Below are 14119 nucleotides of genomic sequence, written 5' to 3'. Positions count from 1 at the left end.
CGCCGTAGAGTGAGGGGCGGCCGTGAGGGGGCGAGGTTGACCCGGGTGTGTCCCGGTGCGGTCGGGAGGGCGTGGATAGCGGGTCGGGGGGACGCCAAGCTCGCTTTCCCCCTCCCCAAAGCTTCACTTGGCAGCTTGGCACGTCTTAAGTTTGCCTCCCTTTCGGTTGTTTGGGATGCGAGGAGGAAATTTAAAGGTCCCCCAAAACATTTGGAGGCTTTCTCGGGGTGTTTTCCTTGCCGGTGCGTGCGTGCTCCTTTCTTCTTACTGGATGGAGAGGTGGAGAGGTAGAGAGGCCAGGTGGGCAGGTCGACTTTCACTCTCTGAGGATTGTCCAAACAAACAAACCAGGAATTCTTCACCCTCCTCCCCACGCCCTGCCCTGCAACACACGACAAACATTCCCAACAAGTTTGAAGAAGCAGACTAGAAAATTCTGAGGGATTCTGTGTCTTTGAAATATGTCAGTAGTAAGTGTACTTTTTCTATGTTTATAGAAAATGTATGAATGGGAACGGCGTTTTTTCTGTTTATTATCATTGGACACATTTTTTGTTATGAGTACTCATCTTTGAGTTCTGCCCAAGAGGATTCTGACTTTGTGTTGATGTGATATATTGTATTAGCTGTGATGTTTTCCTGAACCACAAGTTTCTATGAAATCCAATCAGTTTTAAATGCTTAGCCGGTTGTTGGTGGGAAATGAGGTAGATAAATCTCTAGTTCTGATAAACCTATAATTATTAACATGGCCTCTTTTTAAAGCAAATCCTTGCATATTTTTCTCTTTCACAGATTTATCTAATTGCCCAACGACCACTGATGAAGATAGGTTGGAGTAACTGCTGAAACTGAATTTTATTGACCAGAAGACAGTCCATTTGTTTCACTTCTTTTTGTTTTCCCTACTGCTTTGAGCTTTACTGTAACGGCTGAAAAACTTGGAAAATAAAATGAACATGCTGTGGTCTTGAACTTTTTTTTTTTGAGGAAAAATTAAAGTGCCAGAGTGAAAGCCAGAATGGCATCCAGAGAGAGACTCTTTGAACTTTGGATGCTTTATTGTGCGAAGGTAACTGCTTTCCTTTTTATTTCTGAGTTTTAAAATACTTTGTTATAAAATTTTGTGACTGGCCTTATTAGCGCTTTATTTAATGGATAATAGCATATTTATTCATAGTAATGACCCCAAATTTAAAAACACAGGATTTTCTGTTTTCCAGTTTTTCACGTTTGAACACATACACAATATTGGCATGCTCTTAAAAGCTGTAGGATGTGGTTTTAATATGATATTTGTATTCATGGATCCTAAAATTATATAAGTAAAAGTATGACCTTTGAGAAAAATAAAACATTTGTATTTTTGTTTGTGCTTTTTTTTTCTCCCACAAGTGGGAGTACAGATAGAGATATTTTAATGAGAAGAGCATTAAGCATTTTTCTCATAATCTTTTAAATTAAAAGATTATTATATAAAAATGCTATTGATTTGAGGTGGTTACTGTAAGGTTACCCTGATATTAGCACCTTATAAGCATTGTCTTTCTTGATCCTCACAACAATCCTGTGAGATGGGTATCTGTAATTATCCTTTTTACTGATGAGAAAAACTGATGCAGAGTTTAAAGGGGTTAGTGAGAAGGAGCCCCTTCTGCTTCGGTATATAGCCGGGAACTCACAACTGCCTGATTCAAGTCCATGCTCTTATCCATTATGACTGCTCATTATTTTTTCTTTGTCATTCAAAAATAAGTTTTTCTCCATTCGTCTGTATGTGAATTTTTACATGTTAGCTTTGATTTTAGGTTATTGGAGAAGAAGGGTACTACTTAAAAATATGTTTTTCAAGTTAGGAGCTATATTACTACTTTGAAGATACTGGCAAGGGTCAGAGTAACATCTCTAACTTACTCCTTAAGTTACTTTAGGTCTGCGTGGTGAAGTTCTCAAGTCTCAGCTTCCGTTTCTGCATTATCCTGTAGGGCTCCCTTTCTATACTTTCAGCTTTTTAAAGAACTAAAAGTTCTTTGAAGTTATTCTTTAACAGATGATCTCAGTTATCTTAATATTAAATATTAGAGCTCACACTGGAATTTTCTATGACTTCCTGGTTTGGTATTTTTTATAGTTACTGAAGGACATATACTTTGAAATATTTAATATGAATTTTTAAAATAGCTTTTAGTCTTGTGTAATTTAATGCCAGAAATGTCTTTTTAAAAATAGACCACTCTTCCAATAAAAAAGGGATCCAATTCTTAGTGACTTGAAAACAGTCACTAACACATGTCAGCCAAAAATTAAAATGCATTTTAGTATGCATGCCCAGTACTCGTTTGAAAATTATTTTTTAAAAAATCCATCAAACTTACTAGATTTTACATTTTCAGAATGACAAAAAGTAAATGGGGTTACACTGCCTTATTAATTAGTTATATTGTTTCTAGGTCGAGTTCATGTTTTATTCAGGCGACACTGTGCTTATTGAAAAGATAGTGTAGTTTGTTCGACAAACACAGAATTTTGTTCTTAATGACTTAACATAAAAGTGAATCCTTACTCTTTTATGAGAATGTCTGAGTAAATAATGAAGGACCTTCATGGTCAAATTTTGAAGCCTATTCTTGGACAGGAAGATAAATCGCATTTTTATGTTTAAGATTTAAATCACTTGTGCACTTAATAAGATTAAAATTTTTTTCAACGGTTTTCAAAAAAATCATTATTTAAGATAATGATTTTATGTTTCACCAGTTCATGAATAAGCTACTTGTAAGCTAGACAACAACTTTCTTTTCTTCCGATACCTTGAATTCAAGTAGCTTCCAAATATGCATCATAGATTTAACACTTCTTTTCCCTAGTGAGAATGATTACCAAATACCTGGTTCTCTATAGTACTTTCTCTCTAGCTTTATTGCTGTCACTCTAGCATATAACCCTTCAAACCACCTGACTTTCTTTTTTTCTCCTAACTTTTAAGACTTTTTTTTTGTACCTTTGACAGGCTTTCAGACTACTTCAGGACTGCTCAGATCTTCTCTTAACTTACCTCCAACTAAGATCTCTTTTTGGGCTTGCAATTGTGCAGTCTAGTTTTGGCTTTGTTGCTGCTTTGTTTTTTGACCTTGAGCAAGACTTATCTCTTTGGGTCTCAGTTTTCTTATTTGTCAAGTAGTAGTGTGTATACAAGGAGAATTCTTGTCTAACTTACCATAAGATTTTCATTTATTTTGACCTCTGAGGGACGTGGAGCTTTTTTGTCCTTATTCTATGGATTATCATATAGAACTTTTTAGTTCATCTTTCTTTTTAAAGCTTTTATTGTGAAAAATTTCAAACAGGCACCAATAGAGAGGATACTGTACTGAATCCTTTGTATCTGTTACTGTGCTTCAGTAGCTATCCGTTCATATTCAGTGATGTTTCATGTAGAACCCTCCACTACCCTTCCGTCTACCCCTGAATTATTTTAAAGCAAATCCCAGACAACATATCTTATCCATAAATATTTTAAAATATATCTATATTATAAGAACTCCTCTTAAAAACATAATCTCAATATAATTCTTTAAACCATCAAATATCTGGTTGGTCTTCAAACTTTCCTGGTAGCTTCATAAATGTTCTTATTTTGCTACTGTTTGGTTGACACAATATTTAAACAAAACATACATGTTGTATTTTGCTGAAAATTTGTCTGTTAAGTCTTTTAATCTATGGGTTCCTCCTCACCACACTTTTTATCCCTTCTATTTATTTGTTGAAGAAACCAGATTTTGACATGAGAATTTCCTCAGTCTGGGTTTTGCTGGTTGAATTCTCTTGATTTTAATTGTTACTTCTCTTGGTGTCTGCAAACTGGCAGATCTAGAGACTTGATTGATTCACATCCTGCTTGGCGGCTGGAGGCTAGAATAATTAATGAGTGTCTCGGCCATCAGTGACTTTTGCCTGTATGCATTAATTATGTCTTTAGGAGTTTGCAAAACTGTGATATTTATGAGTAGAACATATATAGAGAAATGTCTCCTCATCAGTTATTTGATGACAGTTCCTTAAAGGGAAGGCAGGCAAAATAAACTTTGATTCTTTTTTTTAATGTTGAGCCTTATTTTTAATTTATTTATTTTTTATTTTTGGCTGTGTTGGGTCTTCGTTTCTGTGCGAGGGCTTTCTCTAGTTATGGCAAGCAGGGGCCACTCTTCATCACGGTGCGCGGGCCTCTCACTATCGCGGCCTCTCTTGTTGCGGAGCACAGGCTCCAGACGCGCAGGCTCAGTAGTTGTGGCTCACGGGCCTAGTTGCTCTGCGGCATGTGGGATCTTCCCAGACCAGGGCTCGAACCTGTGTCCCCTGCATTAGCAGGCAAATTCTCAACCACTGCGCCACAGGGGAAGCCCTAAACTTTGATTATTTCTGTTTGTTTCCAGAATAATGACTTGATTGCTAGCATCCTCCAAAGGTGACCAGTTATTTTTCTTGAGTATCAAGTTCATCCTTAATGATTAAAATTTAAACATTGTCTATTATTGTGCTGCCCTGTTTGGTATGCTATTCATATCAAACACTGTATACATACCTGATTAAAGAAGACGACTTTGAAGATTTATGAAGATCTGTTTCAGGGCAATATGTATGGTTAAGACATCTTTTGTATTTGTTACAGTGCTAACCTCGGCACGTGTATTCCACAGTGTGTTAGCAATAGATGAATATTAAGGTGCCATCATAGAGTTCTATGTAAAGTGATGTTTTAAAGGTTGCCATTGAGCATTATGAAAGTTCAGTAGGTATTTAAATAGGACTGTATCAGAAATAACCCTTAGATAATACTGTTGGGTCAAAGGAATACTAAGGAGATATAGAAATATGTCTTTTTCCCATTAGTCTGGGTTTAGTTGCAAGCTTAAATACTAGTGATTAAAGTTTTTAAAGTAGAATTAAAATAAATTCCTGGTTTCAGAGTTTACCAGATGGGTCCCCATATATTAAATGCAATATTTCAAAAGAATTTGGGTAAAAAACTTCGCAGTTTTTTTTTTTTTTTTCTTGCAGTTTTTTTAACCAAAGTTTTCAGGTCTAACTTTTCACTTTCTAGGAATAGGATTTAATTGCATTGTTAAGAACATGCATCTTCCTAGTAGGTTATTTATTAATCTCATGTAGTTGTTATTACATAATAGAGGCAGGATGATTTCTGATTACCCAGCATTCCTGCTCTATACAGGGTCTTTCACTAATGTATTAGGCTACTAATTTAAGTTATGTAGTCTGAATTTTTCTTGCCTCCAAACAGTCATCCCCACCTAGGGTCAAGGATTTCATCAACAGTGCATTTCATATAGCTCTTATAAGTTAAACATTAACTTGGAAACAGGTTTAATTTTGTATCTGGATTTTAGTACAGTAGTTAACTACTTCTCATCTGAGCATACTTTTCTCAAGTGTAGAAGGTAACTTTATTTTTTAATATCTAAAGATTTTAGTTTATATTGTCTGTGTTAGGCACCATGTAATTCCCTGTTTCTTTTGACATTATTTCTTAATGTGCTTGTGGTAAGAGAGATGGCACTGAAAACAGTTTTGGTTTCTACATTATCATACAACTTTTTGGAATTCATATGTTGAATAGAACAGATACGTACGTATCCCTGTCTCAAGTGCTCCCCTTAGATAGGCATAAGGATATATTTCTGTTCAACATTTAGCCTTTTGGTAGTGCTACAGTTGGTCACCGAAATATGCAGAAGAAACTGAGTCCTCAAATTCTTTGATAAGATTAATTCATTTTTGTTCTGTGTAATGGAAAGTATCAACTGCATTAACTCAGTAAAAAGATAGAAAGTGAGTAAAAACATGACATTTTGAAATGTGGCAATGTGGGTTGAAATTCATGGTTCATTTTTGTCACTAGCTGTTTTTTTTTTGAGATTCAATTTACACTGGAAAATTTTGTGAAACTTCAGAATTAGAGCCAAGATTTAGTCCCAATTCTGTTTCTGATTTTAAGGACCCAAAGACAGGTTACCTAGTTTCTTTATGTTTCAGTTTTTTCATGTTTCAAATGGAAAAAATAATTATTTTGCGTATCTTTCAAAGTTGTTGAGAACAAAATGAATTGACTGTATTTAAATGCACTGTAAGGGTAAGCTAAGAAATATAAAAATGTAATCTTTATTAGCATGTAAAGAATATGTATATGAGCATGAGAGTATGTGTATCAAGATTACTTCTATTTTGTCTTTATATGGTATAATGATAGTGGGAAATACTCTCTTGTCTTTTTACCAGTAGTGATGAAGCGGTGCTCATGAACGTCTTAATTTTTATTTTATTTTTAAATTAATTAATTTTTGGCTGCGTTGCGTCTTTGTTGCTGCACACAGGCTTTCTCTAGTTGCAGTGAGTGGGGGCTACTCTTCGTTGAAGTGTGCAGGCTTCTCATTGCAGTGGTTTCTGTTGCAGAGCACGGGCTCTACGTGTGCAGGCTTCAGTAGTTGTGGCACGTGGGCTCAGTAGTTATGGCTCGTGGTCTCTAGAGCACAGGCTCAGTAGTTGTGGCGCACAGGCTTAGTTGTTGCGCGGCATGTGGGATCTTCCTGGACCAGGGCTCAGACCTGTGTCCCCTGCATTGGCAGGAGGATTCTTAACCACTGTGCCACCAGGGAAGTCCCCCCATCTTAATTTTTAATCTATTTACTTTTGCCTTCAAGCATAGCGCTTAATTATCCCAGTAATGATTTGGGATTTTTTTTTTTTTACTCTAAACCTAGTTTGTTTTGGATCTTGGTGATGCTCCATTTCCTGCTGTTGCCCTTTGTCCTGCTAAATCTGGAATATGACTGAAATAGATAGTTTTGCAATGAGCTCAGAGTAAACTTCCTTTTCAGAATAAAAGTTTTGCTTCATAAGGAAAACAGAACTTATAGGTGTTTTATTCAGATAAAAAGGCATGTATGTCTTTTTATATATAGATTTGGAAAAAAACGGATGAATGAATATTCTTCTAATGAGGAAATTGTAATTTATTTATACAATTTTGGTTGTAATTGTAAGTGAAACATTTGGCAAGGCGTACCAATATACATCAACCCTTATAATTTAGCCCTTTTTTTTTTTTTTTCATTTCAAATGAGTTGGTTTAATTCCAGGTGGTACAGAATTCAGGATAGGACAGGGGCTTAAGGACACAGGATTGGCAGGATTCTGGGCTGGGTTTATGTGGATCTCATAGCTGAGGTAGAAATGGCTGAGAGGAACTAAAGACAAGATGAGCCACTGTATGGTTTTTTTTTGTTTTTTTTTTTACAAAAGTTTATTCTTAAATGTGCATTAGGTTCCAAGACAACACTTATTCTAGCTATGGGTAGCAACAGATGTTATGGCAGGGAATCCAGATGTTTAATCCAGATGTTTAAACAGGAATGGAATTAAGGATCATCATTGCTTCAGGCACAAGGAGCAGCTTACTTTTTGCCAGATTTCTTAATTCCACCTGTGACCTTTCCCTACGGCCTTCGCTTTTAGCTCAAGTTTCTTGTGCTCTTCCTTCTGTTTCTGCTTGAATGCCTTATCTTCCTCATCCATATCCTTGGCTTGCTTCTTGGGCTGCTTCAGGTGCTTCTTCTTGCCACCTTCGCGGCCCGACATGGTGCCTGCTGCCCTTTCCCCCATCCCTGCCACCGCAACCCATTTTTAATAAGTCTCTGATATGTGCAAAGTGTAGATAGAAATAGCTCTCAATTTACTCTGGCTTAATAATGACTTTGTATATAAAGAAAGTAATGTTGTTTGACTCTAAGGCAAAACAAAACAAAATCATCAGCTTAGTAGTATTGGTTACCAATTACATGTTCACTTTAGGAAGTTAGATGTGAAAGAAAGCAAGAAATGAGTATTTTTTGTCAATAGATGTGAGATTTGCCCTTAGGAAAGGAATATTACTACTTTTGTGGTTTGACTTGAGGAGCTTATGCACTACTCTAAAAAGTTGTTAAGATGCATGACAATTTTTTTATTATTCTTTCCTTTTGAATATCAAAATTTAAATTTCCCTGGTAGAAGGTTGAATTGATAGCCCTTCAATGTGTAGGTGTGGAGGAAGAGGGAAAAGGAAGAGCCTAAAATAATTTTCAGGTTTTTTGGTTTTGCAGACTTGTACTAGGTCATCCCATTCACCAAGTTAGCTAGTGCAAGTTCACCAGGTTTTCAGGTAAACATGTGAGTTTGCAGTGCCTGGGGGATATCTAGGTAGAGAAACACCCCACGAAATGGAGTTCAGAAGGCCGTCTGTGCTGGAAATAAAGATTTGAGAGTTGTCATACTGGCAATTATTGAAGAGTTACATGAGAGTAAGAAGGGAAGAGGTTCAAAAGTCAGGGAGTCCTGAAGAATATTATCTTTTAAGAGGAGGATAGAGGAAGAAGAGTCAGGAGTTTGAATGGGAGGAGAGCCAGGAGTGAGTGGTTGCCTCAGAAAGTAGAGGGATGTCAAATTCAACATAGCTTTGAAGAAAAGCATTATGGAGTGTGTATTGGATTCCAGTTAAGAGATTAATTGGTGGCTTTAGCAAAGTAGTTCTAAAAAGAGTGGGGAAAAAAGATGTTAAAAATACAAGCCCCCATTTTATTTTTAAATTGAATTCAACAGACTTAAAATCACTGACAAACTGCTATTAAAGTTTTAAAATGTTTACTCTTGATTTTTGTGCTTATCTGGCCAAGGACCTTTCAAACTTATTCTTAACTATATCTAAGGAATATCAGCATTTTCTTTTAATTTATGTCTTGTGACTTAGATTTAAACTGATAAAATTATTCTTTGGTTGAACCAAAGCATTAACTGATCCATGCATTTCACACAAAAGTCATTCAAGCATTTCAAAACAGTTTGTCTCTAAAAAAACCCCAGTGGTTTTGTTTGATGCCTTTAATTTAACTACTACATGATCTTTCCTGACAATAAACTTTAGAATAGTAGGAAAGATATGTACTATTTCAATTTATGGTGTCATTGTGAGGTGGGTTTATACTTTTTTACTGAATAATTTTGACTTATGATTTTTGTCAAAATGTAACATTTAACTAAGTTTTAAAATATAAAATTTCATTTTGTAATGAATGAACCTCATTTGAATCATGACAATATATAGACTTTCTAATTTAGATTTATGCTCTAAGAAAAAGTAGTAAAGATGTTTTACTTTTATAACAAGCTTTAAAAAATTTTAAATTTAAGGTATACAAGTTAACTGTAGAAAATTTAGAAAATACAGATATGCAAAAGAAAGTAAAAATTTCATTATTCAGAGATTTTTAGTTAAAGTACTTTTATGCATGTGATTGAAAAATCTGTGTAAATTAGTTACGTTTACTACTACAAATCATTAGGATATCAAATTTGAAAAACTTCCATCTGATATGAAACTTGAATATTGTTTTAAACTTATAAGTCCCATTTAAAAAGTGTCAATGTTATATTTAATTAATGCATACATAGTGATATGCTTTTCCTTTCTAAGGAATTTATTTTAGTCCAATTTAGCTAGTTTTTATTGGATGCCTACTGTATGTACATGTTACTTACTGTCATTTTATCCCTTGAATTTAATATTTTTCCTCTTTTAAAAAATTTCGTCATTTAAAAAAAATTAATAAACTATATTTTTAGAGAAGTTTTAGGTTCACAGCAAAATTGAACAGAAAGTACAGGAGGTTCCTGTGTACCCCCTGTCCCCATATATGCACAACCTTCCCAGTTATTGACATCCTGCACCGCAGTGCTACATGATCACTTGACTGACTTCCCAAAAACACTTGAAGCAGAAATTTCTTTACCTGTTAACTATGTGTGAAACTCCAAGATGAACACAAAAAGCAACAGGACATATTACACCTAACATTCCAATACTCTAGATGTTGGTCTTTTCAAGCCTTGCTAATTTTAACTGAGAATTCTCTATACTCTATTGATCAAATGTAAAACTTCATTAAAATAGTTATCTGAATGAATAATTACTTAAAATTTAAGAAATACCTAAAGTAAAAAAATCTTTGTCATTAGGGGTTGGTGTATTCTAAGCCTATTTTTATGCACAGGCCTCTATTAGAATATTGCTTCTTTTCTTTGTGTTAAAATGGTTTCCAAATCTTTCCTGGATGTGACTGGTTTTTATCAGAATTTCCATCAAAATTTTATAACTTTCATCTGGTTAATTGACTGTGCGTTCATCTGAGGTCATGCTTTTCCAACTAGAGTCAGTTTCCCACTTAGATTGTGGGATGTGGGACCTAAGGGAGGATGAATGAAGTCATCAGCTATTGCTTAGTTGAAGAGGTAGCATTTGATTGAGGTTTTAAAGAATTAATAGTTTAATAGTCACAGAGGGTGCTCCAGACACATATAAGGCATGAACAAAAGTACAAAGGAAAAACAATCTTAGTATAGATTTTCATCATTAATGTCAAATTATACCCTGCTGCTCTGTTTTCATGCCTGTCTGTGTACACAATAACTTCATTTTACTGATTAATTTAGTATAATATTTTGAAGACATTTTGAACAGCAGGTAATCTCAACATGTTGGAGTACCAGCTGTGCACATAAATCTAGCAAAAGGACATCACCATGAACACCTGTTACCAGGTTTGCACAGGCAGTGACAAATATAACAGCAGCCTTTCTGACAGCAATTGTAAGATGCATTTTGATTTCAAAGATCCCAAAATGTAAAAAATTATATGTCTTAGAATCAGAGAAATATGGTATAAAAAGCAGTTGTAAAAAAGGATGTCTAGAAATAGGAAAGAAATCCCAATAATGATATTTAAAAACCAATAAATTGGATACGAGTTTAGATAGCTGAAGAGAATTAGAGAGTTGGAAGGGAGGTCATAAGAATTCTTTTAAAATATATCCTAGGAAGTCAAAGAGTTGGAAAATATGGAAGGTTCTGAAGGATAGTATGAAAACATTTAACACATATTTAATTGGACTCTGAAAAGGAGAGTAAAGAAAGCATGAAACAAATGATAATATTTGAAGAGATTGCAGGTGAGAGCTTTCCAGGATTGATGAAAGTCTAGTAAAACTCAAGGAGAAAAAATAAAACAAATTCCATACCAAGATTCATCATAGTGAAACCACAGTGGTTTTGCAGAAAACCAAAGGGAAAGAGAAAATTCTGAAAAGCTGCCAGAGGAAAAAAAGATTATCTTCAAAGGGATTACACATTAATAGCTGATTTTTCAGTAATAATGATGGAAGGGAAAGAATAATGGATTGATATCTTTAAAGAAAATACTAATGTAGAATTTCCAACCAAGTGACATTTTTTCAAAGAGGAAAGTGAAGTAAAGTCATTTTCAGCAAAACAACAGTTCATCAGGAAAATATAACAGTTTTAAATTTGTGTGTACCTCATAACCTAGTCTCTGAAACAAGCATTGACAGAACTACAGAGAAATGAACATATGACAATCATGGCAGTTTTTTAATTCAATTTATCATATTTTAGTATTTTTTTCTCAGTAATTGGTAGAATGAACAGACCAAAGAAAAAAATCAGTAAAGATACAGAAGATTTAATCAATAAGATCGACAAATTTAAAAAGGGATTTATGTAGAACAACACCCATACATTCCTTTCAAGCACACATATTTACAAAAATGATGATATGACAGACCTTAAAGCGAGTTTCAACAAATTTCAGATGATTGAAATAGAGTATGTTTTCTGACACGAATGTAGTTAAGGAAGAAATGTTGCTAAGGAAGAAATAGCAAAAAAAAAAGTCATGAACTACACTTGAAAACAAACCTTTGATTAAAGAACAAGTAATGAAGGAAAATTAGAATTTCGGGGAGGTGGAACTGAATGATAAAAGTAAGCATTTTAGAGCTTCTAAATGGGGGGTGCCTATAGCATTACTTAGGAAAATTTATGGCTATAAATGTGTTAGAGAAAGAGGCTAAAAATAAATGAACTAGTCATTTGTGGTAGCCAGCCTTCAAGATCCCTACCTCCTGGTATTCACACCCTTTTATAGTCCTCTCCTACATTGTATCAGGGTTTGTCTGTGAGCAGTAGAATTTGGCAAAACTGATGGTATGTCATTTCCGAAATTAGAAAAGACACTGTTGTTTCCATCTCAGTTACTCTTTTTTTCCTTGGATCATTCGCTCTGGGGGAAGCAAGCTGCTATGTTGTGTGCAGCCCTATGGAGAAGCCCATGTTGCGGACAACTGAAACCTTGCCAACCACCACGTGAGTGAAGTTGAAAGTTCCTTCAGCCCAGTCAAGCTTTGCTATGACTGCAGCCCTAGTTTCCGTCTTCATTACAGGTTTGTGAGAAATGCTGAGCCACAGCCACCCACCTAAGCTGTTTTTGAATTCTTGGCCCTGAAAAACTGAGATGATATTTGTTGTTCAAGCTCCTAAATTTAATTTGTTATGTAGGAATATATTATTAATATATCATCCATTTCAAGAAGACAAGGAAAGAACAGAATAGGCCCAAAGTAGAGTGAAGGAAATTGTGAGGGCTTTTTTTCTTTGATGTGAAAATTCTGAAATTTATTATTTTTCAGTTGTTGAAGGAAGTGTACATAAGAAGGTTGACATGTATCACGGAATGTTTAATTTTAATAAAAATTATTCATTATTTAACAGCTTGGGATGAATGACATAAATACAATCTGTATCTGGATATAATTTTAATTAAGAATCTGGAAGTGAGTTTGAAAATAAATTAATAGCTCTTCCTTCTGCAAATCTTTCTAGTAGTCATGGTGGTATAAGGAAATTATAAGGTTTATTACAGAAATTACTCATAATAAAATATTGGATCTAGGAAAAGATAATAGGTAGCTTCTAACATCATGTAAGAGATAACTAGAAATTTATCTTTTGAAGGACATGTATAACACCACCTATGTTGTGTTTGTTTGGGGAAAAAAAAATCTCTAAATCTGACAGTCTGTAGATCTACTACTTTGCAGGAAATACAGAGGACTGAGGAACATGTTAAATGACATAAAGATGTGCAGTCAGCAAAATCCCTAATGCGAGAAATACTAAATGACAAATGGCCCAGTGTCTTCAACAAATAAATTAGGGCAAAAAAAAAAAAAAAAAAAGAAATGTAATAGAAACCTACAGGTTTAAAAAGACTTAAAAGATATACCAACAGTTTGCAATTTATAGACTTTATTTGGGTCCTGATCTTATCGGTTAAAAAAGGCATTTGTGGGACTTCCCTTGGTGGTCCAGTGGTTAAGACTTTGCCTTTCAATGCAGGGGGTGCGGGTTCAATCCCTGGTTGGGGAGCTAAGATCCCACATGCCTCGAGGCCAAAACACCAAAACATAAAACAGAAGCAATATTGTAACAAATTCAATAAAGACTTTAAAACTGGTCTACATCAAAAAAAAGAGAAAAATCTAAAAAAGGCTTTGTGAGCAAGTCAGGAAAATTTGAACATCAACTGATATTAAAGAACTGCTAATTTTTTTAGATATGATAATGTCATATTTTAAAAGATACCTTTTATGGATATACATTGAAATATTTGGATGAAATATGATATCTGGGTTTGCTTAAAAGTAACATTAGAGGATGGGGCTATAGGTGAAAGAAGATTGGTTACGCATGATTTGAAAGTTGTTGAAACTGAGTCATACCATTCTCTCCACCTTTTTTGTATGTTTGTGATTTCATTTAATAAAATGCTTTTGGAAAGAGCAGAAATTAATAATAAACATAATAGAAAGGATCAACCAAATAAAAAGTTGGTTCTTTGATAAAATTAATGAAATTGAGTCAGGAAGATAAGGTTTGTGGTTGTATGAGTTTCAGAAATTTCATATTATATTCACCCCTTCCAATGGCGTTCATAAGGCATAGTTCATCTTTTTAAAATTTATTTATTTACTTATTTGGTTGCACTGGGCCTTAGTTGCGGCTCGTGGGCTCCTTAGTTGCGGCAGGTGGGCTCCTTAGTTGTGGCATGCGAACTCTTAGTTGCTGCAGTTCCCTGACCAGGGAATGGAACCCGGGCCCCCTGCATTGGGAGTGTGGAGTCTTAACCAGTGCGCCACCAGGGAAGTCCTGCAT

The 14119-nt window shown here is 34.8% G+C and overlaps 2 protein-coding genes across 3 annotated transcripts in view; one reads left to right on the top strand and one right to left on the bottom strand.

The window, feature by feature from the left end:
• The first annotated feature begins 957 nt into the window (after nt 1-957).
• NBEAL1 (neurobeachin like 1) overlaps nt 958-14119 on the top strand; it is a 177663-nt gene continuing 164501 nt past the window's right edge. For both annotated transcript variants that reach the window (XM_060016264.1, XM_060016263.1), the window contains exon 1: nt 958-1072. In XM_060016264.1, coding sequence (XP_059872247.1) covers nt 1022-1072 — 51 coding nt within the window. In that variant the 5' untranslated portion in view covers nt 958-1021. The remainder of the gene's footprint in view (nt 1073-14119) is intronic.
• LOC132428055 (translation machinery-associated protein 7-like) lies at nt 7492-7679 on the bottom strand. The gene has a single exon (XM_060015592.1). The coding sequence runs from the start codon at nt 7654-7656 to the stop codon at nt 7492-7494; it is 165 nt and encodes a 54-aa protein (XP_059871575.1). The 5' UTR covers nt 7657-7679.

The sequence above is a fragment of the Delphinus delphis genome, chromosome 7 (genome assembly GCF_949987515.2).
Source record: "Delphinus delphis chromosome 7, mDelDel1.2, whole genome shotgun sequence".
Classification (NCBI taxonomy): Eukaryota; Metazoa; Chordata; class Mammalia; order Artiodactyla; family Delphinidae; genus Delphinus; species Delphinus delphis.
The sequence above is the reverse complement of the archived record's forward strand: the minus strand, read 5'-3'. Positions and strand labels throughout refer to the sequence as shown.

What these genes read in the sequence shown, in the direction of transcription:
- LOC132428055 (XM_060015592.1), bottom strand. Translation starts at nt 7,656, where the DNA reads ATGTCGGGCCGCGAAGGTGGCAAGAAGAAGCACCTGAAGCAGCCCAAG.